The 18,900-nt window shown below is 45.6% G+C and overlaps 1 protein-coding gene across 6 annotated transcripts in view; it reads left to right on the forward strand.

Moving 5' to 3' along the window:
- Positions 1-18,900, forward strand: part of SYT17 (synaptotagmin 17) — an 87,912-nt gene that overhangs the window by 23,248 nt on the left and 45,764 nt on the right. For all 6 annotated transcript variants that reach the window (XM_066274737.1, XM_066274739.1, XM_066274736.1 and 3 more), the window contains one exon: positions 18,438-18,558. In XM_066274737.1, coding sequence (XP_066130834.1) covers positions 18,438-18,558 — 121 coding nt within the window. The remainder of the gene's footprint in view (positions 1-18,437; positions 18,559-18,900) is intronic.

An 18,900-nucleotide genomic window follows, 5' to 3' on the forward strand; every position in this document is an offset into this window, starting at 1 on the left:
GGTTGAATTGGTATATAAGGTTACTTCCTGTCGATCTTGGAGGCTGCGGTAAAGACTTGGATTTTACTCCTAGGTATGATGGGAAGCCCTGGAAAGTTGTGAGCAGGAGGGGTGCCCTGGAGAGAAATCATTGAGGGACACACTGACAGACAAGGTATTTATATCTAAAACATATAAAGAATTCCCAAAACTCAAAAATAAAAGACACACCCAATTTAAAAATGGGCATCAGTTTTGAACTGAGGCTTCCCAAATGAAGACACATACAAATTGTCCATAAACACATGGGAAGGTGCCCAACATCATTAGCCGTCCGGGAAATGCAGGTCACAACTCCAGTGAGATTTCACCACACACTCAACGCGCAGAGTGTCTAAAGTTACAAGGACTGACAATATCAAATGTTGGTGAGGATGCAGAGCAACTGGGACTCCATGCTGTGGGAGTATAATGCGGTATAACCACATAAGAACTTCTAATAGTTTCTTGTAAAACTAAACATTTATCTACCCCATGATCTAAAAAAGGTATTTGTTTAAGAGAAATGAAAATGTTATGTCTGCACAAAAACTTGTACATGAATATTCCCAGCAACTTTACACATAATAGCCCCAAACTAGAAGTTGCCAGGTGCCCATCAACAGGATAAAGGGTAACACGCAATGGTTTACTCATTATAATGGAACATTATTCGGCACTGAGAAGGAACACAGTACTGATCCATACAACAGCATAGATGAATGTCACAAACATTATGCTAATAGAAGCCAGCCCCAAGAGAGCACACATATGTGATTGCAATTATATGAAGTTTGAGAATTTTTATTTATTTTTTGACAGAGACAGAGTCAGAGAGAGGGACAGATAGGGACAGACAGATAAGAAAGAAGAGATGAGAAACATCAGTTCTTTGTTGAGGCTCCTCAGTTGTTCATTGATTGCTTTCTCTCATATGTGCCTTGATGGGGGTCAGGGGGCTCAGCAGAGCAAGTGACCCCTTGCTTGAGCCAGCGACCTTGGGCTCAAGCCAGCGACCTTGGGCTCAAGCCAGCAACCTTTGGGCTCAAGTGAGTGACCACAGGGTCATGTCTATGATCCCACACTTAAGCCAGTGACCCTGCACTCAAGCCAGATGAGCCCGAGTTCAAGCTGATGACCTCGGGGTTTCAAACCTGGGTCCTCTGCATCCCAGTCCGACATTCTATCCACTGCACCACCGCCTGGTCAGGCTGAAGTTTGAGAATTGATGAAACTAATCCATAGTGAGAAAAACCAGAACAGTGGTTGTGACTGGGGAGTGAGGAAGGGGATTGATTGGGAAGGGACAAGAGGGACATTTGTGGACTAATAGCACTATTCTACATCTTGCTAGAGCTTTGGGATATACAGGTGTACACATTTGTCAAACTCATCTAGTACACTTAAGGTTTGTACATTTCATTGGATATAAATCTTATCTGAAAAAAAAAAGCCATGAACAAATGTTAACCTCTGGTTCATGACATGCCTGTGAAAATGTTTAGGGGTAAGTACACTGTGTTTGCAAGTTACTTTGAAATGTATTCAAAGATCACTGGGTATGCAACAAAGCCAATACAGCATATTTTAAAAATATTTTAGGATTATTAATATGAGTTGTTTATTGTAGAACCTTGGTGATGTATATAAAGGGCTTCCCTTACAGTTCTTGCAGCTTTCCTGTATTTGACAATGTTCATAATAAACTGTTGGGGAACGAAAGAGAGAAAGAAGGAGAGGCACCAGTTAGGAGTCATTTGCTGCGGTTTTCCAGCGGTGAGGTGGGACGGCCTGGACCCGAGTGTCAGGTACAGGTGGACCGGTGACCAGGTTGGCAGACAGTTTTGAAGGCAGAGCCTTTGACGCCCAGACCAGCCCTTCAACATTGACCTCAATCTTCAGGGGCACAGTAAACGGGCTATCAGACAGACTGGACTTCTATCAGTCTCTTGTTCTGTGGCTTTCACAAGCATCAGGATGACCCAGGAGCTGTGACCATGGGGCTTCCCAGACCCCAGCTTCGCAGATTCCAATTTCCTAAGTCTTGAGGGAATCTGCACTTTGGTGAATGTGCTGGGAGAGGCTGATGCAGGTGAACTGTGGGCCGCATTCTGAGAAACACCGGGTGGCCGGTGGAAGGCAGAAGGGAAGGGTTTGGCTGTTTGAGCAGGACTGGTGGGTGTGAAAGATGGCTCTCCACTCCCTGGGGGGCCGTTGTGCTGGCTGAGTGAGCCGGGTGGCTGCCGAGTGCCCAGCGGAGGCTACCGTTGGGGTTGTTTGATGGAGCCATTCGGGGAAGGAGACTCAGGCTAAATGCTCTTTGCAGTTCTTTGGGGATAATTCTGAGTTACATGGGGGTATAGTATCTTTTATTACCAAGCCAGATTCCTCACTGAGGAGAAATGTTTGATTTGAGCCCAGAAGAAGAAAATGTGTTTAGTCAAAAGTGATATTTGCACACCAGAACGCTGGGTGTTGATGTGTCGGAAACTTGCTTTAATCCAAGGTTTGCTCAGTCTGGAGGAATGCCTGTTAGACCTTGGTGCTTAGAATTCAGGGCCTTGTGGCTTAGGAAGTGAAGCCAAGATTTGAGGGCAAGTATTTTATTGGGGGGGGGGCTGATGCCCAGAAAGGATGGGGGGGAGGAAAGAGACCTGTTACCAGGCAAGCTACCACTGTGGGCAGCTGGATGGGCATTCTCCAGGGTACTCAGTGTAGCCCGCCTGAGGGGTGAGGGCGCCGGAGGGTTTAGCACCAGCTCTCAGCAGACTCAGGTTGTAGATGCCGCCAGGAGGCTTTGGCCAGGGACTCAGGGCTGGCAGTAGGAAGCTCGTGGTCGGGTGGGAAGGCTCCACGTGCAGGGTCTGCCTTGCTCCCCCTCCTCTCTGTTGGCCACTTCTCTCCATTTTCCTGCCCCCGGGTCAGGAAGGTGCTAAGCAGATGAGCAAGAGCCCTGGCGCAGCTGATGGCCATCGAGAAAAAAGCTCCCATCTCCCCTTCCTGCAGAAGCATCTGATCTATGTCGGTGACTTGGCAGCCTGCCCTGTCTGCTTTTGCCTGGTGGGCAGGGTCAGTCCCCACTTCTGCCCGTTCGCTCGGCCAGTGCCTCCCCTTCTGCTTGCAAAGGCGGGGAATGAGGATGGTGTGAATACTGTCCCTCCAAAAATTCCAGAGGGCTGCCCGAGTTGTTGCTGGCTCCTGGTCTCTCTCCCTGTCCCCAGCTTTGGGCCCAGGCAAGCCAGTGCTGGGTTCAGCTGGAAAACTTCGCCTCTGCATTTTGTCAACACACGGCTAAAGGCTTGGCCAGACCCTCCGTATTATCAGCTTTCTTCATTATTTATTCTCAGGGCCTTTGGCAAGGAACTTGATAGATGGGTTTTGAATTGAATAAATGTCATTACGTATAAAGTATTAGCTTTTGAGTTACACTGACCTGGTTAAGATCCCAGCTTCACCATTTACCAGCTGCATGCACTTGGGTCCAACTTCTTACTTGTAAATTAGGGACAATAATGCTCACTGCCTGGGGAGTTGGGGGTATGTGAAGAAAACAATAACGACAGCTGACTCTTACATAACACTGACTGTGACAGGCGTGATGGTTAGGATGATGATGTTGTATTCACTGTCATTATCCCATTTTATCCATGGGGAAACTGAGGCATGCATAAAGGAACACGTGCAAGGCCACAGAACTGGGATTTGAATCCAGGCTGTCTGGCTGCAGAGGCTGTGCCCTCGCCCGCTGTGCTTCACAACATCGCCTCTTGATAAACCAGGGTCAGACGAACAAAGCAGCCGGTGTGTGATAATACACTAAGTGGTGACTGGGCACTGAGGCCACTTGGGGAGGCCGGGGGCTGGGGAGGGAACCGAGGAAGGAGGACACCAGAAAGAGGAAGGCAAATCTGGGCACAATTAAGATTTATTAGAATTCTGTTTGCCTTTCAATATAGGCTACTTTGATCATATAGCCATACCCCAAGCAGGTTAAGATAGAAGGAGTTTAGGACTTTTTTGAAAGGAAAGATTGTAGATGATTCTAAGTGCCCAGAGTTAAGTGCTAAATTGGGCCTAGTACCTGGACACGGCCTGGAGTGACTCATGCCCGTGACCCTTCCTGGCTGTGTTTTGTATTTGAGATCATTCACCCTCTGATACAATAACAGGTAAGGCCCTTGTCAAGGCAAACATCAAGTTTTTTATTTTTATTTATTTATTTATTTATTTTTACAAAGACAGAGAGAGAGTCAGAGAGAGGGATAGGCAGGGACAGACAGACAGGAACGGAGAAATGAGAAGCATCAATCATTAGTTTTTCGTTGCGCATTGCAACACCTTAGTTGTTCATTGATTGCTTTCTCATACGTGCCTTGACTGCGGGCCTTCAGCAGACCGAGTAACCCCTTGCTCGAGCCAGTGACCTTGGGCTCAAGCTGGTGAGCTTTTGCTCAAACCAGATGAGCCCTCGCTCAAGCTGGCGACCTCAGGGTCTCGACCCTGGGTCTTCTGCATCCCAGTCCGATGTTCTATCCACTGCACCACTTCCCAGTCAGGCTATTTATTTATTTTTATTGATTGATTTTAGCAAGCGAGCAAAACAGAAACATCGATTTGTTGTTCTACTTATTTACGCATTCATCGGTTGATTCTTGTATGTGCCCAGACTGGGAATTAAACCTGTAATCTTGGTGTACTGGGATGATGCTCTAACCAACTAAGCCACCTGGCCGGGGCTAAACGTCAGCTTCTTTTTAATGAGAGATTCTCTTTTTAACTTGCCCTAAGCTGCTGTCAGCCTTGGCCCTCTTGGCAGAATCCTCACCTCTGGCTCTGCGTTAAAGTGTTTTTTCCCCCCCCCAAATTCTGGTGAATAGCAGTGTTTGGGCAACACTGTGCAGCCCAGGCTGGGCTCAGGCCAGAACCTGAAATGGCAGCATTAGCTAGAACTTTTCGTCATGTGGTCCTTCTTGTCCTTCTCCTGAAATGGAAATGGAGTTTACCGTTCGGTCCTCAACATGAGCTTTTGATTTTTAGTGATAACGGGTACTAGAAGGGGAACCATAGATGGTTTGGACCAACCCTATTTTATAGAGGAGAAAACTGCAACACAGAGAGGTTGAGTGACTTGTCCAAGGCCACACAACTTTCAGTGACAGAAATAAGACTAGTGTTAGGCTACCTGACTTTCAGGCAGGAGGTCTTGCCACTGTGCCACACAGCTTTCCCCCCACCCAAGGGGAGGGATTTGTTGTGGCTAAGAGCACAGACCCTGGAGTTATATGGACCTCGGTTCAAGTCCCAGCTTTGCCACTCTCTAGAGGTGTGGGCCTAGGAGAGTTAGCTTATCATCTCTAAGCCTCGGTTTCTTCCTCTATGAATTGGGGATTGTGGCCTGACCAGGCGGTGGCACAGTGGATAGAGCTTTGGACTGGGATGTGGAGGACCCAGGTTCGAGACCCCAAGGTTGCCAGCTTGAGCGCGAGCTCATCTGGTTTGAGCAAAGCTCACCAGCTTGGACCCAAGGTCGCTGGCTCCAGCAAGGGGTTACTCGGTCTGCTGAAGGCCCGCGGTCAAGGCACATATGAGAAAGCAATCAATGAACAACTAAGGTGTCACAATGAAAAACTGATGATTGATGCTTCTCATCTCTCTCTGTTTCTGTCTGTCTGTCCCTGTCTATCCCTCTCTCTGACTCTCTCTCTGTCTCTGTAAAAAATAAATAAATAAATAAAAAATTGGGGATTGTGTGCTAGAGCTAGCTTGAGCCCATTAAGTTTTCTGGTATTTTTTAAGCTGCTAAGTTTATGTTGCTAGCTTGAAATCCACCACTGTGTATGAAACTGGCAAATGCTACAAATCAGAGCCCCCCCCCCACCGCTCCTGGGAGAGTTCAGCATTGACCAGCACACCACTGATCATGGTAGTACTTACTTCAGAAGGTTTTCCTGGGCAGTCAGAGGGCTAGTTCACATAAGGCTCAAAGCACAGAACCTGGCATGTGTATACAGTGATGCCTGTGGAGGTCAAGAACATGGTCTTGCAGTCCCATAATTCTCAAGCCACAGTGGGCCCAACCACTTCAGTGGTGTGACCTTGGGCTGTTATTCAATGTAAGTGAGTACATAGGGCTCCAGTTTTGGAGGTCATCTTAGAATTTGGCCTCCCATACCCTCCATGGGAGAGGACTCTAATTAGCGGGCTTGGTCACATGGCTATTTCTGAGCCAATCACCTGGCCAGAAAGAGGAAGGGGTACTCCAGCCAGGCAGGGTCCAGTGCCCAGGGTTAGCCCTGCCCAAACCACTCTAAAGAGGTTCTGATACCAAAAGAAGGGGGCAGGGATTATAAATAGACAGAAAGTGCAGGTTTTCATAACAAGGAGGGCTTCTAAGGGCGACGGATAGAAAAAAAGTAAGTAGCTACAAGGGATGCCCTGTGCTTTTCTCCCTTTTCTTTTTAATCAGTTGATATATTAGACTATTACCACATGCCAGTCCCTGGACTAGGTAACAGGGTAGGCTTTGAAGCCATACAGACCCCAGTTCAAATCCTGACTTGACCACTTAAGCCATCATCCATTCAGTAAATATTTACTGAGCACTTAGGCAGAACGGTAGTATTGTCACAGGGGACACTCACTGTGTGACCACAGGAAAGTTAGTTGACTTCTCCAAGCCTCAGTTTTCACTAATGGAAAGTGAGGATAAAAGCCAAATAACATAGTAGCAAAAAGTGCACAAACTGGAGTCAGCCTCCTTAAGTTCATACCTATAAACTGTTTTTACTCATAAAATTTCTGACACCAAATGAATGGGATTTTTCTCCACACCAACAAAATTTCCACTCCTCCAGACACTAACCTGGTATCCTGCAACTCACTTCAATTCTAACACTGCCCGGAGTTAGCTCAGACCAACGGGGAAAGGGCTCAGTCCCAGAAGACTGCCTCCATTCAGATGCCAGTTGTTGCCTGTACTTGGAATCAGGAGTTCTCATGACCTCTTCCTCAGGTCCTGTAACTTGCCAGGATGGCTCATAGACCTCAGCAAAACACTTTTCTTAGTACTCTTAGTTTATTATAAAGGATACAACTAAGGAATAGCCAAATGGAAGAGATGTATAAGGGGAGGTATTGGGGGGATGAGTGCAGAGCCCCCCTTCTCTCTTCAGGCTCATTCCAGTCCCAGCATCTTTATTTGTTCATTAATTCAGAAGCTCTCTGAGCCCTGTTATTTAGGAATTTTTACGGAAACTTTATTATGTAAGCATGATTAGTTAAGTCATTGTCCATTGATGATTGAACTCGGCCTCCAGCTCCTCTTTCCTCCCTAGAAGATGGAGGTTGGGGCTGAGAGTTCCAACCTTCTGCTCATGCCTTAGTCTTTCTGGTGACCAGCCACCATCCTGAAGCTATCTAGAAACCTCCAGCCATGTCATTAGTATACAGTGGACACTCTTATCACGCCAGAGATTCCAAAAGTTTTAGGAGCTATGTGCCAGGAACTGAAGACAAAGACCAAATATATACTTCTTATTGTATCACCCCTTGGCTCTGCTACCTGGTTGCTGTTTGATGTCGGCATATACCTTAACCTTCCAGTGTCTCAATTTACTCATTTACAATGAGGATAATAATAGTCCCTCTTCCAGAAGTGAGGATTAAATGAAAAATAAAGGAAAATACCCAGAATTCTGTGCCTGACAGGTGGTGTGTTTCAGTAATATTGGTTATCATCAACATTATCATCATCACCATCATCATCCACATCATCACTGTCATCATCATCTACATCAGTACCATCATTATCAACACGATCATCATCAACATCAACACCATCATCTACATCATCAATACACACCATCAACACATCATCATTAACATCATCATCAACACCATCATAATCATCAATATAATCATTAACACTATAATCAACACATCATAATCATTATCAACACCATCGTAATCACCAACATCAGTATCATCATCATCATCATCAACATCATCAGCAACTGCAACACCATCATAATCACCATCATTAACCTCATTGTCAATATCATCACAATCATCATCAACATCATCATACTTATTATCACCAACATCATCTTAATCATCAACACCATCCAATCATCATCAACATAATCATTAACACCATGATAATCATTAGCAACATCAACACCATCGTTAACATCAACAACAACATCATCACCATCAGCAGCAGCACCATCAGCATCATCATCATTAACCTCATCGTCAACATCATCGTACTCATTATCATCAACATCATAATCAATACCGTCTTAATCATTATCATCAACATCAGCAACATCATCATCATCAACATCAGCATCATCATCATTGTCCACATGATCATCGACATCATCAGTATCAAAGGGTTCTTTTTTTTCAGGAACAGAGAAAGAGTCAGAGAGAGGGATAGACAGGGACAGACAGGGACAGACAGGCAGGAACGGAGAGATGAGAAGCATCAATCATCAGTTTTTCGTTGCAACACCTTAGTTGTTCATTGATTGCTTTCTCATGTGTGCCATGACTGTGGGCCTTCAGCAAGACTGAGTAACCCCTTGCTTGAGCTAGTGAGCTTGGTTCCAAGCTGGTGAGCTTTTTGCTCAAACCAGATGAGCCTGCACTCAAGCTGGCGACCTCGGGGTCTCAAACCCAGGTCCTCTGCATCCCAGTTCAACGCTCTATCCACTGCGCCACCACCTGGTCAGGCTCAAAGGGTTCTTTTGAGAATTGAATGAGATAATGCATACCATATGCTCACCATGTGTGATACAGAAGTACTCAGTCAATATTTTCTGCTGTGGTTATTCATTTACTTAGTGGACATGTTAGGAGGTTTCTCATGAATCAGTCTAGGATAGGCTTACATTTTAGAAAGAAGGTCACAGAATCCAAAGTCCTAAGTCATGCTCTATACCAGTGGTTCTCAAAGTGTGTGCCCTAGAAGATTTCCAGGTGCTCCCTATGGTATTCCGGAGAAATATGTGCTGCCTGTTGGGGACCAAAAACCTTTTTGGGTTTTTGGAATTTAGATTTTGGAGGGACAGAGGTGTGAGGAATTGGCTCTAAGCTGACAGTCTGCCCAACCCCCCACCTCACTTGCCTGATTAGGTTGCAAAAGGCTGTTAAGCTGTGGTGCTGGATTGTTTATACTACCCTCTACGTTCCCCAGAATGACTGGAGACAAGTTTCTTCCATCCTTTGTTTGGTGTAAAGTTAAGATGATATGTGTGGTGAGGATTTTCTGCACTCAACACAATTAAGAGTAAAAAGAGAGGAATTCCTCAATGTATTGACGAGGAAGTGAGAGTTTATGTTTCAAATATATGCCCAAACATTGAAGAAATCGCTAGGACACATCAGGCTCATGTTTCTCATAAACACAAGAATGAAAAAACCTAACACATTTGCACCAGGACCTGCCAAATTTACTAAATCTTACTAAGAATGTGTGTGTGTATGTGTGTGTGTGTGTAATTCTTTTGTCCTTTTTTATTTTTTAACCCTTCTTTTTTATGAATTCTAAAAAGCATAAGTCAAAAAAAAATGTAACAAAAATTTTTTTTAATGTCAGAATCAATTTAATTTTTGTCATATTTATTTTGTTTAATTACCATAAAAGCACGCTCGGACTGTAAATTTTTTTTCTTTAATATTTGACTTACTTACTTATAACATATTTCTCAGAAATTTGTAGATAGTGTGCCTATAGTTATTTGTAGGATTTTAAATGCACCCCGACTTCAACATGTTTGAGAACCACTGCCCTATACTGACACCTCCCTGGGATAGGGTGTCTGGAGATCCCATTGACCACTCTGCATCCAGTGCTGTGGTCAGAATAGTGCTTCTGTTTGTGGCATGAGTAACCTGTGGGTAGCATTTGTTCTAAGATCTAAGAGGTAAGTCTGAGGCCTGTGGGAGCACACTAGAGGATTGCCTGTTCCTACTAGTGGGTGTGGGGCAGGAGTGGGAGGGAAGTGGAGTGGTCTGGTGTGTTCCATTTGCCTGGCGCATAGTTTGGCCATACAAGGAATGGCATGACATGAGATTGAGGGGAACTGAAGCTGAGGGGTAAAGAAACTCATGGATAGCATTTATGGGGGGGCCAGGAACCATTAATGGATAAAAAGGGGAGAAGCCTGGTCAGAGTTGCATTTTAGGTTGCTCTTTCTGGGGCAGTGCATGAGTTGGATTTAGACAAGAGGAGTTAGATCTTTCACTCTCAGTACTAGCGACATCTTGGGACCAGATCACTCTCTTTTGGAAGGAGCTGTACTCAGGATCGTAGGATCTTCAATAGCACCTCTGGCCTCTATCCACTAGATGCCAGGAGCACCCCTTGCCCCCGTGGGGACAACTGAAAATGTCTGCAGATATAGTCAAATGTTCTCTGGGGGTGCAGTCACCTTGTTGAGAACCACTGGTTTGAGGTGTGTGAGAACAGAAGCAGGTGACTTTTGACTGTAGGGGGCAAAGTATCCAGAGGGACTGATGTCAGGGGTGGGCTTAGAGTTGAGGATGCTTAGGAGTTAGAAGTGACAGGAGGGAAGAGGGTGGAAGAGGCCTCCTGGATCTTGCTCAGTTTGCTGCATTGATGGGTTAGCTCGTTGGGGATGATGGACAGTGATGTGGGAGGAGCAGGTGAGATGGGAGTTGGGTGATGAGTAGTTTAGTTTGGGATATGGGGTGTTAAGTGTGACCATGGTGCATCCATGTGGATATTTCTAGTGGACTAGATCAAAGATCTCTAAGTGATCTGATCTGATTCCATAGCTTGAAACACCCATATTATCAGTATCTCTGAGGCACTTGTTTAAAATACTATTTCCCAGGTCCTGTACATGGTCTGTGACTCAGTCCTTTTGCTTAATCTTCACTGTATTTCTTGGGGCCACCATAACAAACCACCACTGACTGGGTGGCTTAAAACCATGGGAATTTACTCTCTCACTGTTCTGGAGGCTGGAAGTCCAAATTCGAGGTGTCAGCAGGGCTGTTCCTTCTGGAGACTGTGAAGGAGATTCTGTTCCGTGTCTTTCTCCTAACTTTTGGTGTTGTAGCCTTTCACGGTGTTCCTGGACCTGTAGATGCATCACCTCCATCTCAGCCTCCGTCGGCACACGGTGTTTCCTCTCCCTCACTGTGTCTCTCTCTGTCTCTCCTCTTATTAGGACACAGTCAGGATGGATTTAGGGCCTGCCATACTCCAGCATGAACTCGTCTTAACTTGATTACATCTGCAAAATCTTTATTTCTAAATAAGGTCACATTTGTAGATACCAGGGGTTATTTCTTCAACATATCTTGTTAGGAGACACAGTTCAACCCTCACCAACCATGCCACTTCCAGTTACTAGGGCACAAAGGAGAGATGGGAGAGAACACAGAAGATGCCTTCCCCACAGAGGTTATAGTACGTGAGAAATAAAATAGCCTCTAAAAGAGGTTGTTATGAGCGCTGCAGAAAGTGAACAGTTACAACATAAAGAAAAGAATGAAAGACATCTAGAATCATCAGAAGAGGAATGAGGTGCAGCCAGAGGGATCTTTTAAAGATGAATCTAATTAGGTGACGCTGTCTAAAGCCTTCTGTGGCTCTCTGTTCCTAAGGATAAGTCCAAGCTCCTTACCTGGCAAGAAGGCATGAGCAGACCTGTCTTTTCCCCAGCCTCAGCCCTGCGCCGCTGTACCCCTGCACCCCTGCACCCCCAGTCTACCCACCTTTTGCCCCTTCACTTATCCATATTGACCTTTTCAGTTGTTCAGTGTGTATGGCCCTTGGCCCTCTGACTCTCACTCCTGCATCTATGAACGTCAGGTTGTGCAGCACCCACCACAGTGCTGATTAAGTCACCCCATTATCAGTGATGCATAATAATTAATTAAACAACGTTTACTCTTAGGCACTGCTTTACCCTTGCCTGTCTTGTTCACTCCTTTGCCTTATGTGCCTGGTACAGTCACCCAATGAATGGATCATTATTGTGCATCTAATGTATTCTAGCCCTGTGCCTGATGTGTGAGAGGTGCTCTAGAAATACCTAGTGGCCCTGGCCGGTTGGCTCAGCGGTAGAGCGTCGGGCCTGGCATGCGGGGGACCTGGGTTTGATTCCCGGCCAGGGCACATAGGAGAAGTGCCCATTTGCTTCTCCACCCCCCCTCCTCCTTCCTCTCCGTCTCTCTCTTCCCTTCCCGCAGCCAAGGCTCCATTGGAGCAAAGATGGCCCGGGCACTGGGGATGGCTCCTTGGCCTCTGCCCCAGGCGCTAGAGTGGCTCTGGTCGCGGCAGAGCGACACCCCGGAGGGGCAGAGCATCGCCCCCGGGGTGGGCAGAGCGTCGCCCCTGGTGGGCGTGCCGGGTGGATCCCGGTCGGGCGCATGCGGGAGTCTGTCTGACTGTCTCTCCCCGTTTCCAGCTTCAGAAAAATACAAAAAAAAAGAAAAGAAAAGAAAAGAACTACCTGGTGACTGGGTAGTTGGGCTGGATCTGAAATTGAGAAGGGGTTGGTGAGACACAGAAAGAGACGGGGCTTCCTATGCAGAAATGGAACGAGCAGGTGGAAGAAGGGTCTGGGGACTGGACCCTGCTGACTCGAAAGCCCTCCCTTAGCTGACAGCTTCTCCCAGCTGCTTCTCTGTAAGCGCCCTGGTCCACTGTCTGCTACTCGGAGGGGGGACACTCACCCTGACATAATCTGTCCGCTCTTGGTCCTTCATTATGAGCACCGGGTAGCTGGAGGCAAGGCTACATGCCTGTCATTTTAGTTTGGACTGAAACACTGCATGTTCCGGAGAAAGCTCTGCTAAACAGCTTTCTCTGCCACAATGGGAGCCCCAGTCAAGGACGGAATCAATCTCTCTTTCGAGAAGCTTGAGTGGGTCTGAAGTAGGTTGATGTAATTTGGATGGCCATTGAGTCCTAGACATAAACTCTCAGACATCAAAAGATCAAGCCTCTCTCACCTCTACCCTGGAAGGTGTAGCTTTTTACGAAGGCCATAGACAAATGTTTCTCTTGGCCAGCAGTCAGCAGGGGTGTGTTATGAACCTGGGGAGAGGGACGGAAGCAATAAGACCACCACCCTCAATGAAGTCACTGTGTCGTGGGGCAGAAAGACAGGAGAAAAAAAGGTCACGACCTTGAAAATGAAAACAGCTTTATCTTACACCATACACCGAAATCAAGTCCAGGCAGTCCAAGGACTTACATTGAAAAGGCCAAACTTTAAGTCTGAGAAGGGTAAAAAGGAGAGAATACCTTTATGACTTTAGTGTAACAAAGCGTTTCTAGAAAGGCCATAACATGTGAACCAGAGAGGGAAAGGTTAGATGCATTCTGTAGTGAAATTATGCATTCCGCTCAGCAGAAAATATGGTATAAAAAAAAAATTAAAAGGCCACCCACAAAAGGGGTTAATATGTTTGTACACACGCATATTTGTTTGCTAGGGCTGTTGTGACAAAGCACCACACACTGAGTAGCTTAAACAGAAATTCACTGTCTCGTAGTTCTGGAGGCTGGCTGGCTGAGGTCAGGTGTCGGCAGGGCCACGCTCCCTCTGAAGGTTCTTGGAAAGATCTGTTTGCTTCTGGGTAGTTCCTTGGCCTGTGGCAGCGTAAGTCCAGTCTTCACATGGTCTTACCCCATGTGCAAGTCTGTGTCCAAGTTCCCCCTTTTACGAGGACACCAGTCATATTGGATTAGAGGCCCGTACTCCATCCAGTGTGGCCTCATCTTAAGTGACTATATCAGCAGAGACCTTATTTTCAAAAAAGGTCACATTCTGAGATACTGGGGATTGGGACTGAAACACACAGTTTTGGTGGGACCTGTAACAACACATAACTGGTGAATAATTTAGTAGTATCCATAATACTTAAATGCCCTTTTATAAATTAATAAGAGAAAGACAAATACCCGATTGAAAAAAAATGGGCAATATGAATCCAATAGGGTTTTCAAAGAAGAGAAAGCACGAGAGCTGATAGGCATGAAAAGGTGTTCAGCCTTTTAAGCAGTCAGGGAAATACAAGCTAAATCCACAGGCAGATATCCAGTGGACAGGAACAACTAGAAAGCCTGATGGGAACAGATGACAGCAACCAGTGCAATATGTATGCTGTAGCCACACCATGGAGGCATATGGAGGAGGACGGTGAACTCACACCACAAATCAGAAAGTCAGCATCTCCATGCCAAACAGGAAATGCATAGTAAAAATGATACTTTAGCCTGACCAGTCAGTGGTGGTGCAGTGGATAGAGCATCGACCTGGAATGCTGAGGTCCCAGATTTAAAACCCCAAGGTCACCGGCTTAAGCGCAGAATCATCCGGCTTGAGCGTGGGATCATAGACATGACCTTATGGTTGCTGGCTTGAGCTCACAGGAAGCCCAGGTCACTGGCTTGAGCCCAAGGTTGCTGGCTTGAGCAAGGGGTCACTGACTCGGCTGGAGCCCCTCAGTTAATGTGAGAAGCAATCAATGAACAACGCAGAGTGCCACAACTACAAGTTGATGCTTCTCATCTCCGTCCCTTCCTGTCTGTCTGTATCTCTCTCTTAGAAAAGATCCTTTACTTGTCTAGGTAGTAACATGGAAAATTTGTGTCTATTTAAATTTAAAGACGGTGGGGAGATTTCAGAATTCGCCTGTGCTGTTAATGCAAGTATGCAAATATGGTTTTGATATATTGACAAAGACTAAAAAAGAACCTGAAAGGCAGTGGGCTGGAGAAAAGAAAGCATTTGATAAAATGTGTAAAGTGCTGGGATTGTGGCTGGATTTTGCTTTTTAAAAATGGATTCCTCTTTTAATGTTGCCTGAGCAGTAAATGAAGAGACAAACTGTTTCTCCCAACCCATGAGAACAAAGGCAGGGGAGCTCAGAGCAGCTGCGTTCGGACCCTGTAAAAGTAGCGTGCACACATCTGAAAGCTTCTGCTAGGTGAGAGAGCAAGGGTGCCCTTTAGAAACACTTCAAAGGGAGGATGGCAGGAGGAGAGCCGGGGTGTTGTTTTCCCCAGAAAGTGCCTTTTGTCCCAAATGATTTTCTTTGATTTCCATTTTATCGATTAGAACTTAGCTATGTTCAGAGGCTGCAGGGAGAGAGAAATTTTGTCTGGGAAGAGAGTGGAGCATTTGCGCAAGCCGGCTGCTGGGAGCTTGCAGGGTGCTTTCTGGATTTATTTGAGTAATTTACAGTCTATTTCGGTTCTCCCAAGCTACCCCGCGTGGTTCAACCAAATTAAGCTCACCAGGATCTTAAAAAGGAAACAACGCCTGTTTATTTGTGACATTGCCTTGAGAAGGAAAAAAAAAGTAGAAGTGGCACCCAGAACCCAGTTCCTTCTCCCACCTCAGCTTCCGTTCTCTTGAGGTTGGCGAGGCCAGGTGACAGACGTCATCGTGCCAATGACCTCTCTCAGCCCGTGATGTGGCAGCAGAGCTGCCATGTTGAGGCTGCACAGGTTGCTGTCACGCCATCCGTTGAAGTTTAGGTGCTTTCAGTATAATGGTGGAAGGATGGGCACTGTCCTTGCCTTCTGAGAGAATGAAAAAAATATCGAATAAGGACAGAGTGCCACCAAAAAAATAAAACAAGGTGATGTGATGGAAAGCAATGGAGCCAGGAAACTGTCTTCCATTGGGTGCTGGTGGAAACCTTTGATGGAGAGGTGGCGTTTCAGTTGAGATTCCCAAGCTGAGGGCACAGCAGGTGCAAGCCCGATGGGGGGGAGGGACACGAACGGAATAGCTTGTGTTTTCAAGGAATAGAAAGAAGACAGATGTGGCTGCTGGATACGGTCTGAGATGTAGGCAGGGCCGAATTATGTAGATCCTGATAGAACCATAGTTCTCAACTGGGAAATGTTTCCCTCAGGAGATGTTTAGTGATGTCTAGAGACACTTTGGATTGTCACATTTGGGGAGTATTAGGCTTTTGGCATCCTACAATGTGCAGGGTGACCCCCTAACACAGGATGATCCAGCCAACAGTGGCACTAGTGCCAGAGTTGACCAGTCCTATTGCAGACGAGGCTAAGGATTTTGGATTTCATTCTAAGAGGGATGGAAGGTATCAAGCAGGGAAGTGGGAGAATGGCTGGTTTGGTTTTCCTTTATAGACAGAGTATTGGACCACATTATTCCAGGTCTGACAAGATAACCTTATCTGGCTAAATTTGAATAGGAAAGAAAGACTTTGTTCAAAGAGTTGGAGATCCTCCCAGAATAAGCAGTCCATTCTCCACGAGGCAGCTGAGCCTTCTTCTTGGGAAGAGCTTTGTGTCTGGTGATTGGGCTTCTGCTTGCAGCAAAGGAAGCCCTAAGGAGGAAAGACAAGGATGGAAATCGTAGCTGATCTTTGTGGTGCTTTGGCCTTTTCCGGTCCAGAGAAAAGTCAGTCTTTGTTTTTGCTATTAACACTTGTTCAGGCTAGAATCATTTGTAAGAGAAGAGTGTGAATCAGCCCAAGGTTCACAGGTTTAGTTAGGATTTTTCAATCTCAGTGCTATTGACCTTTTGGGCCAGATCTTTCTGTGTTTGGGGTGGGAGGTGTCCTACACTTTGTAGGATGTTGAGTAGCATTCCTGGCATCCACCCACTTGATGTCAGTAGCAACTCTCTCCCCAGTTGTGACAACCAAAAGTGTCTCTACATGGCCAAATGTCTTTGGAGATGGGGATGGGGTAGTAAAATTGTCCCCCCTAGATGTATGTTTAATATGCTAATATTTCATGGGTGTCACAAAGATCGCCATCAAGTCCATGATCTTTCAGGGGAGGGGTTGGGCTGGGGAGCTACTGGTGTAGATGACCCTGCTTTCTGTTCTCATGCCCTAAGTTTCTTTCCAGCTGCCTGCTGGTCAGCTTTTAAATATAGCATCTTCTAGGGAAGAGGGGCTAAAAGACACTGGCTTTGGGAGCCCTCTAGGAACAGTGTTGCCCTCAGGCTGTTTAGACCTGCAGTTTTTGGTACCATGTGCATGCTGTTGTTCACATGTGTCACACATCTGGGACAGAGAAAGAACCCTCCACTTTCTCCAGGGCTGGGTTAAGAAATGACCATGATAACTTGACTTGAAGTGATGAAACACCCAGTACAATATGCAGATGATTTATTACAGAATTATATACCATAAACCTACATAATTTTATTAATCAGTGTCATCCCAATAAAGTCAACTAAAAAAACAAATAAAAATGGGAGGAAAAAAAGATATGACCTTAATACCTCAAGCCCGGAAAATTGTGGAGCTTCTCATTCTTGCCTGACCAGGCAGTGGCGCAGTGGATAGACTGTTGGACTGGGACTCGGAGGACCCAGGTTCGAAACCCTGAGGTCGCCAGATTGAGCGCAGGCTCAACTGGTTTGAGCAAGGCTCACCAGCTTGAGCCCAAGGTCTCTAGCTTGAGCAAGGGGTTACTCAGTCTGCTGTAGCCCCCCCCCCCCCGTCAAGGCACATATGAGAAAGCAGTCAATGAACAGCTAAAGTGCCGCAATGAAGAATTGATGCTTTTCATCTCTCTCTCTGCCTGTCTGTCCCTATCTGTCCCTCTCTCTGACTCTCTGTCTCTGTCACACACACAAAAAAGATATTAATTGTCAACTGTAAACCATAGTAATGGTCTAAGTTTCCCACAATGATTTCATCAGTATTATTTCTGAAGTACCAAGTATCCCATTCTTGTGGAAAAAAAAAATTTTCTCAGCTTTTTTATTTGAAGTGGAGGGGTGTACCCTGCTTCTAGGCAGCCTGGCAAGCACAACTGTTCTGCCTAAAGGGGAAGCCAGCATTGTCTTTCCCACTTAACCAGCAAACTCACAAAAGCATGAATGCACATGAGTGAGGGTAATGTTCTTTGTAAGGCAAACGCTCAGTTATTTATTTTAGAAATCCAAATGATTAACCATAGTGGTCAGAGTATCTGGAATCAGTCTCCCTGCATCCAAATGCCAGCTCTACCACTTTCTACCTATCTGGCCCAGGACAAGTCTTTAACCCCTCTGAGCCTCAGTGTCCTGATATATTAAATGGGAGTAATACTCATACCTCACTGACTCATTATGAGGACTGAACCAGTTATTATATGTAAAGCATTTTTGTAGCACAATCCTTGATTGACATGTAGCATTTATTTATTATCATTATTGTCGTTTTTGTTCACTATTTTTGTTGCTCTTGAGATCTTAGAGCAGAAGAAACTTACTGAGATAGAAAAAAATAATTGGGTTTAGAGGATAAAAGAAATCAAAGAAAGAGGTATCCATTATCAACTGACCCACCTATAGAAGCTCAGCTGTAAGCTTTGGGGGCCAATTTCCTGCATGGTAGATGTAAAACAAAATAAAAAAAGGCAACTTCCTGACTATTTCCTTTCTTTGCAGAATGAAGTGGAGCTGGGGGAGCTGCTTCTGTCACTGAATTACCTCCCAAGTGCTGGGAGACTAAATGTTGATGTCATTCGAGCCAAGCAACTTCTTCAGACAGATGTGAGCCAAGGTTCAGGTATGGTGTGACCCTCTCCTGTCCCCTTTTCTTCAATGGGGCATCTGTGTTTGTTTGACACAAATGACCCGATCTTTTTCTGCACCCTGGATACTATTAATAAGATAAGACCTTATGAGGACAGATCGTATCCAGAACTAGGATATTAGTTCAAGAGGAAAAATAAATAATCATAAATCTCTTCAAATGAGGCAGCTAAATGATGTCATCTCATAACCCCATTTGAAATGGGGATTTGACTGAGACCAGGTGTGATAACTACTGAAATCTAGATCCTTTTTGTACACATGCAGCCCAGAGGAAGTGACTTGCCTTTCCAGTCGCTATGCCTGCAATAGAGAC

This window comes from Saccopteryx bilineata, chromosome 4, assembly GCF_036850765.1.
Source record: "Saccopteryx bilineata isolate mSacBil1 chromosome 4, mSacBil1_pri_phased_curated, whole genome shotgun sequence".
NCBI classification, from domain to species: domain Eukaryota; kingdom Metazoa; phylum Chordata; class Mammalia; order Chiroptera; family Emballonuridae; genus Saccopteryx; species Saccopteryx bilineata.